The sequence below is a fragment of the Sparus aurata genome, chromosome 4, assembly GCF_900880675.1.
Source record: "Sparus aurata chromosome 4, fSpaAur1.1, whole genome shotgun sequence".
NCBI classification, from domain to species: Eukaryota; Metazoa; Chordata; class Actinopteri; order Spariformes; family Sparidae; genus Sparus; species Sparus aurata.
The window spans coordinates 40,817,642-40,825,965 of record NC_044190.1 but is presented as its reverse complement, the minus strand read 5'-3'; the positions used below and the strand labels follow the sequence as shown (position 1 = coordinate 40,825,965).

Here is an 8,324-nt window from a genome sequence, read left to right as displayed (position 1 = left end):
TCCTCTCCTCTTCTTCCTCCCTCCTCCTCCTCCTGCTCCTCCTCCTCCTCTTTCTTCTCCCTCCTCCTGCGCCTCTCCTCCTCTCTCCTCCTCCCTTCTTCCTCCTCCTCCTCCTCCTCCTCCTCCTCTTCTTCCTCCTGCTCCCTCACCTGGTCGATGACACTGATGGCGTCCCTGATGTTGATCTTCTGATAGGCCTCCCACAGTTCACTCTTCCTGTACACAGACTTCCTGAGCAGCAACTTACTGAGGTAGTTCTTATCAAACTGCTCCCACCTGACAGACAGACAGGCAGAGAGACAGACAGAGAGACAGACAGAGAGACACAGACAGACAGTTAGGTGTGGTACAGCAGACAGACGCTCTGGACGGTTTGACAGCAGCAGCGTCTCGTCCTCTCTGTGTGATGGAGGAGCTCCACCTGCTGCTCACTGTCAGTCACTACAGCTGCTGTTAGAGGTTAATGTGGTCACACTGATATCCTGATCCTCATATACATAACGTCATGATGATGTCTACATGACATCACAGACACATCACAGTGATGTCACAGTGATGTCACAGTGGACTCACTTGTCTCTCCAGTGGTGGTATCCCTGAAGTCCTGCGATGTCCTCCACTGCTGTCAGGATGTGGTCAAAGGCCTGAACACACACACACACACACACACACACACACAATATTTGATATTAATAAACCCCCCCATCACCTGCATTTTAGTGGCCACAACAAGATTTTCAACGGCCCTTTCTGCTCCCTGCAGATGAAGAAGAAGAAGAAGAAGAAGAAGAAGAAGAAGAAGAAGAAGAAGAAGAAGTGTGCTCACCCTCTCGTGGATCTCCTCGTTGATGGTCGGCTTTCTGCTGGTGGAACGAGGAACTTTGAGCCACTTGACGAGAGGTTTGATGGTCAGACCCTGACAGGAAACAGATTGACTCCACTGACTTATTATTATTAATTCATTTGAATGTGCTTGTGATAATATTTTCACTAAACAACCAATGAATTCATGTGGAAAACAATCATTAGTGTCTTAGTAATCTGAGCCCACACAGACGGAGCATCAGCTGATACTGGTCATGTGACCAGCAGGGTCAGGACTGCACTCTTTCATGATCACAGAAGACATTTTCAGGACTCGCTCTCTGACTCATGATGGGAGGGAGAAACACTTCCTGGCGCTCAGAGAGGGAATCAAAGGAGCACACTTAAGATTTATGAAGTATTTATACACACACTATAAACACACATGAACTCAGTGAGCTGCTCTGACGTCATGATGAGACACAGGAACAGAACCAGAGACACTCTCAGCCCGAGTCATGAAGACAGACATGTTACATCAGCCTCCTGGAGCTGCTCTGGTACATGTTAACCATGAATACAGACGCCTAATGACTGCACAGGCATCAGACCGAGACCTGAAACCAGACCGCTGTCTTTAAGACCTGATGGACCGGACAGCTGCTGACAGATGTGTGACCCCAAGCTGCGTACTGACCCACACTCTGAGTCACGACAACACACAACACACACAATGTGACACTCTTAATTACAATTTCTCTAACCTCATAAGAGTGTTTATTCATATGAACATGGACTCCATACATGTAGCAGTGTGTCTGTCATAAGCAGCCAGGGATGCACATCTTGGCAAGTTCAAAACCAGCTCTGCCGAACACTGTACCCCCCTCATGCAGATCCCGGCATGCAGGCACTTCTCGGCATAACACCGGCATGCTCGCGGCTGAGCTCAACTGAACTGAGAAAGGAACGAATCAGTTCTTGAAGTGATTTCGTTCACTTCGTTCACTTAAAAGATTCGGTTGCGAACGTGTCGTTCAAACGACGTGGCACTAACTGTCTCGTGGCCGTTTGCTGATAACTCATCCCCGCATGTTTATCTCAGGCTCCCCGCTCGCCTTCTTCCTCCCTCCAGCAGGCAGCCTGGCCCTCTTTGGGTCGACAGAGAAACGTCTACCGGCTGCTTCTCCCGCGTTTTCCTCTGTATATTTACGACAGAAAGTTTGAATTTCAAGTCGTACTTGTTATTGTTTTGCTGCACCGGAGCCATGGCGATCATCAGTGTGATACTGACTGACAGAAAGCAGCATATGTGAAAAAGGCGAAGAGGGAAAACATGCAGTGTCAGTGATCACGTCTTCTTCCTTGATTTTTTAGAAAGATAAATAAATTAGACATTTATTTGGAACCGGCGGTTATTTACCGAAATATACACCTGCACCCGGAGTTTAAAGGTGACCCTGAAGTTAATTGAAACCCGGCTATTATTTGGTAATTTACGGTAGCTAGGTTCATAGTTAGCACCGGCTCATATCCACCTGGACATATAGACGCCTCACGGAGCGGGCTGTGTTCAGTATACAGGCCGACACCGAACCACAGGATGTGATGGATGATGTTTTTATGAGTGTTTACAGCTGCAACGCTGTTACTGTGATGACACATGACAGTTAAATATTGAATCTGTCTATAATAACCACATCCTGACATGTAACTGTGATTTTTGATCATCTGAGTACTAATAATAACAATAATGACAAAAAATTAACAAAGACTGCAGATCACGAGAAGAAGCTGCAACTGGCAGCGAGCTGCTCTCTGGAGTGATGTACTCCATGACAGAACATTATAAAATATGATAATGTATTAAATAACATTTAATGGTAAAAAAGTACAGTTGCAGTAGACTTCTATTATAAATATGCAACATATATATAATTATAATAATAATAATAATAATAATAATAATAATAATTATTATTATTATTATTATTATTACTACTACTGTTTGTCTGCATATTCTTGACTTTGAATGGGAGCTGCTGTAAAGTATTTATGTTTCTGATTCATATATTATGCAGTCAGTTGTCCAAATTTTAAGTTAAATTAAATGAACCAAGACAGATGTCACATTGACATGTCAGGATCTGGTTATTATAGACACAGATTCAATATTTAAGTGTCATTTATCATCACAGTAACAGTGTTACATACCACCCCCCCGCCCCGCCCCACCACCACATCCATCCCCCGCACTTTTTAAAAGCTTGCTACCCCCTGCCTGTAGGCTACGTGGAGAACGTCTCTATGTCTCAACATGTTTCAGTAACTGACCTGCTATGGGCTGAGCCCCGGAGGTGTCAGAACCGAGGAACGCCTCTGAGTCGTTCTCTGTTGTTCAGACCCGCCTCACACATGCAGAGTTACATACTGAATGTAACCAGGGTTCTCTGAGTCCAGACATCCAAACACTGGACCAGAGTTCAGTTGGTGATTTATTTTGTGTGCTGCTGGTGACTCCGGACCCGGTGGACTGCTTGATCCACACAAACTATATCATGAAAAGAAAACAGGGTCAGTGTTCTGGTTCCTACCTGGAACATGACGGTGAAGAACACCACCACAATCGTCGTGGCGACAAAGTAATCCTTGGCTTTGACATGCTCTCCGTCCAGCAGCACCACCAGAGCGAACGCCACCGCCCCTCGCAGGCCACCGTACGACATCACCACCTGGTCGATCTTATCCAATGGAACGAGACGGAAACGGTTCAGAACCCAGGTCTGACCAATCACACCTGAGGAGAGGAGGAGAGTGATGTGCGATGGTGTGAAGAGTTTATTAATTAGGTGTTAGAGGTGAAGACAGAAGCTGCGACTGACCCATGGCTCTGAAGACGAGGATGAAGACGAGTGTACAGGACACCAGGCCAGTGTCCCAGGCCCATTTGGACTTGTCCACTGCTGAGATCCCGAGGAAGATGAAGATGATGGTCTCAGCAATGCTGGCCAGAGTCTTCATTGTGTACTTTACCGTGGTCCGAGACTTCTGGGAAATGTTGGCCTCCACGTATTTATTGGCCCCGATCCCACAGAAGGTCATCCTGAGGAGAGAGAGAGAGGCTGACTGCTAAACAGCACCGGTTCTGCTGGAAGATCCAAATAAACCAACCATGCTGATAAACAACAACAACAAACCCAGAAAACCAGAACTTAGCAACAGCCACAAACACTCCAGCCACCACAGAGCGCCGGCTGCAAACCTCCAGACGCTCCCAGAGACCAACGACTGAAACAGAATCAACTTCTGGAAAACGTGTTTCCTGAAATCTCGGCTGAGCGACGCTCAGTGTCACGCCTCGTTTCCACAGTTTAGTTTCTGTAATCACTGACCTGACGCCCCCTAGTGTTCAACGCAAGTTAATGCATGTTTTTACAGACAGACAGACGCCTCTGCTAACGTGAGAGAGAAGCTAATGTCTGTTTGACATACACATGCAGCATTATAGAGACACAGACAATAATACAACCACAATAATGAGAATAAAAGCAGCTAGCTGCCACTGTTATATATGATAATATAATGTAATAACTAGGGCTGACCTCCAATAGTCGACAATTCGACGATTCGATTCGGAGAGGTCTGATTCGACTATGAACCTCGTAGTTGAGGAAACAGGGTCCCAGCACATATTTCTTTCTTTTCTTTTTTAAAGATTTTTTTGGCATAGACACCTTTATTAAGCAGTAGACAGATATGAAATATGGGAGAGAGAGGGGGGGATGTGACATGCAGCAAAGGACCTCCGGCCGGATTCGACCCGGGGTCGGCTGCGTATATGGCATGCGCTCTCACCACTCGACCACCTGCAATGATATCAAATGTTTAATGCCTCGAAATATGTGCTGGGACCCTGTTTCTGATGTTGCTGAAGTTTGGTGCTGTTCTGAGCATTATTTGTGGCTTTTTGATGGCGGTTTTATATTTGGATCCATTTACTGCAGTGTATTGTTGTCATGCGGTCGTTTCTGAGGTTGATAAAACTACGTTAGCTAGCGGTCTGCTAACTTGATCTCTCCAGAGGGAGTCTAACACAGTTTCTCGCTGTGTCGGACCTGTATCATTTGAAACGGGTAAGGCTTGTTAACTTTACAAAAAAAAAAAGGTTCAACTATCAGTCGAATACGGCAAAATCTGACGAATCAGATTCAACTATGAAAATCCAAAGTCGAAAACAGCCCTAGTAATAACATCAGACTTCACTCAGAGAAATGTATACACAGAGCTCTCAGCTAAACTGTTTCTGCTGACTTCCTGCAGGCTCAGTGAACGCGGTCCGTCTGAAACTGCTGCACAAAGTAAAGGTTTAACATTCAGGTGGCGTCCTGGACCAAAACAATGGAAGGAGTTTTACAACTGAATCACAGATCAGGGAGGTTTCCACAGGAGTGAATGGACTCCTGTTGAGTCACATACGTACACAGAGGTGTGTGGACACAAGGCGATAAGTCCAACAGATCCTGTCACACCGTGAACAATAGAATAAAACTACTCAGTTTCTGTTCCGTCGCTCTGAGTGTCAGACAGCACGCCGCTGCCAGCAGAGTTCACAGTGACTGTGTCCTCCCTCACCTCTGTACAACCTGCACTCAACACCACACCTGGTCTGAACCAGGTCTGACTGAAGCTGAACTACCTGACAAACAACACACCTGCTGACATCACAGCTACAGAGCAACTACTGCACACATGTTTAGTCTATGTTGGGCTTCTCTGACAGAGGCTGAGCTTCAGTCTCATGATCAACATGTTAACACTGACAGCAGCAGGCCTGTATACTGTTCCCGGTCCTGGTCCCGGTCCCGGTCCCAGTCTTACTGGTAGAGCTGATCACAGAGACTTACGACAGAATGGCAGACAGGGAGAAGAGCTCGGCAGTCAGGTAGGCCAGGTAGACCAGCAGGAAGACGAAGAGCGGCTCGATGATCCGAACCTTCTTGGTGAAACGAGTGATGAAGCCAAGAATGACGGCGAACACCAGACCCACCAGAGTCCCCCCGATACTGACGATGAGGAAGGAGGCTGCAGAGAAGGAGGTGGAGGAGGAGGAGGAGGAGGAGGAGGAGAGGGAGGAGGAGGAGGAAGAGAGGGAGGTGGAGGAGGAGGAGGAGGAGGAGGAGGAGGAGGAGGAGGAGAGGGAGGAAGATGGAAGGAAGATGGAAGGAAAGTGAGTAACAGAAGAGTCAGACACAGTCTTGATCTGGTTTCCTGTCATGGACTCACCAACTCCTTTGAAGTAATCTGCCGTCTGCACGTTCTCTGCTCCGACCTCCACAAAGGAGATGTAGACTTTATATAGAACCTGTTGGACGAGAGAAGCAGCAGGTCAGATGCTGGCTATGAGTCCAGACCCAGGAGCTTCACAGGTCCGCGACCCGGCAGCTTCACAGGTCACTGACCCGGCAGCTTCACAGGTCCGTGACCCGGCAGCTTCACAGGTCCACAGACCCGGCAGCTTCACAGGTCCACAGACCCGGCAGCTTCACAGGTCACTGACCCGGCAGCTTCACAGGTCCGCGACCCGGAAGCTTCACAGGTCACAGACCCGGCAGCTTCACAGGTCCGTGACTGTACACACTGAGCCCGGTCCTGTGAATTGTCCTGATGTTCAGCAGAGTTTTATCAGACTGTGACATAAACAATCGGACGTCAGCCCTTCACATCATCATTAGAATTTGATTAGAAGTAATTGATTAGGAAGTGTTCTGGTTCTGTTGGCTGTACTGTGACCTGCTGATCATGACTGAAAGTAACTGAGTACATTTACTCAAGTACAATTCTGAGATATTTATACTTTACTTGAGTATTTCCATTTTCTTTTCCCCTCCACCACAGACCTGCTGCTCTCTGAGCGGTTCTTGTGTACTGATCCATCATGGTGATTGGTGATATGGTGGTTTAGAGGAGTTCACACTCCCAGATTGTTCTGTGCAGTAACAGAAATGGATCTGGGGTGTTGTGAACAGTTGTGTGGTGTGTGACTCGTGTTTCTGTGGGTTTGCAGGTCAGCTGCAGTTTTCCCACACTCTGGTTTTGTCCTCTTGTTGGTGGGATTAGTTCATATTCTGAGTGCTGCTGAGGATTAGAAACCTGCAGAGTAAATCTGCTCAGAGCTTTAATCTCGAACTCCACACGTTACTGAGTCAAAGTGAAGGTTCTGCTCCTCATCAAACACGTCTCGGTGCTGTGGGGAACATTTCTTCAGTGTTCTGACGCCTTTAGAAAGATTCCTGCTCTCCAGAGGAGGAACACTGCACATTTTAATGACTCCATGATCTTTCCTCCAGCACCACCCTCAGGACTAACTGGACATGTTCAGATCCTCTGAGTTTCTTTACAGAATTTACAGGTCCGATAATTAGTTCAGTCTGTAGCCGAACGGATGGACTGACTGCGATGACATGGAGGAGAGGACGGTGTGGTGCTGCTGTCAGTCTCAACGCAGCTGGAGTCCACTTTAAAACAGTCTGAACCCAGACAGTACCGACAGTACCAACAGTACCGACAGTACCGACAGTGCCGACAGTGCCGACAGTACCGACAGTACCGACAGTGCGGACAGAGCCGACAGTACCGACAGTACCGACAGAGCCGACAGTGCCGACAGTGCCGACAGTACCGACAGAGCCAACAGTACCGACAGTACCGACAGTACCGACAGAGCCAACGGTACCGACAGTGCGGACAGAGCCGACAGTACCGACAGAGCCAAAGTACCGACAGTGCGGACAGTGCCGACAGTACCGACAGTGCCGACAGTGCCGACAGAGCCGACAGTACCGACAGTGCGGACAGAGCCGACAGTACCGACAGAGCCAACAGTACCGACAGTGCCGACAGTACCGACAGTGCCGACAGTGCCAACAGTACCGACAGTGCGGACAGAGCCGACAGTACCGACAGTACCGACAGTACCGACAGAGCCGACAGAGCCGACAGTACCGACAGTGCCAACAGTACCGACAGTACCGACAGTGCCGACAGTGCCTACAGTGCCGACAGAGGCGACAGTGCCGACAGAGCCGACAGAGCCGACAGTGCCGACAGAGCCGACAGTGCCGACAGTGCCTGCAGTGCCGACAGAGCCGACAGTGCCGACAGTGCCGACAGAGCCGACAGTACCGACAGAGCCGACAGTGCCTACAGAGCCGACAGAGCCGACAGTGCCGACAGAGCCGACAGTACCGACAGTACCGACAGAGCCAACAGAACCGACAGTGCCGACAGTGCCGACAGTGCCTACAGTGCGGACAGAGCCGACAGTACCGACAGAGCCGACAGTACAGACAGTGCCGACAGTGCCGACAGTGCCTACAGTGCGGACAGAGCCGACAGTACCGACAGAGCCGACAGTACAGACAGTGCCGACAGTGCCTACAGTGCCGACAGAGGCAACAGTGCCGACAGAGCCGACAGTGCCTACAGTGCCGACAGTGCCTACAGTGCCGACAGAGCCGACA

General features: G+C 48.8%; 1 protein-coding gene across 1 annotated transcript in view; it reads right to left on the bottom strand.

The window, feature by feature from the left end:
• Positions 1-125: 125 nt before the first annotated feature.
• The window catches only part of slc9a5 (solute carrier family 9 member A5), a gene marked incomplete at its 3' end in the record, with an annotated part of 17,866 nt that continues 9,667 nt past the window's right edge, over positions 126-8,324 (bottom strand). Inside the window, exons 4-10 of the mRNA XM_030413263.1 lie at positions 6,088-6,166; positions 5,709-5,886; positions 3,687-3,907; positions 3,399-3,601; positions 827-916; positions 574-644; positions 126-276 (exon numbers count right to left, since the gene is read on the bottom strand). Coding sequence (XP_030269123.1) covers positions 126-276; positions 574-644; positions 827-916; positions 3,399-3,601; positions 3,687-3,907; positions 5,709-5,886; positions 6,088-6,166 — 993 coding nt within the window. The remainder of the gene's footprint in view (positions 277-573; positions 645-826; positions 917-3,398; positions 3,602-3,686; positions 3,908-5,708; positions 5,887-6,087; positions 6,167-8,324) is intronic.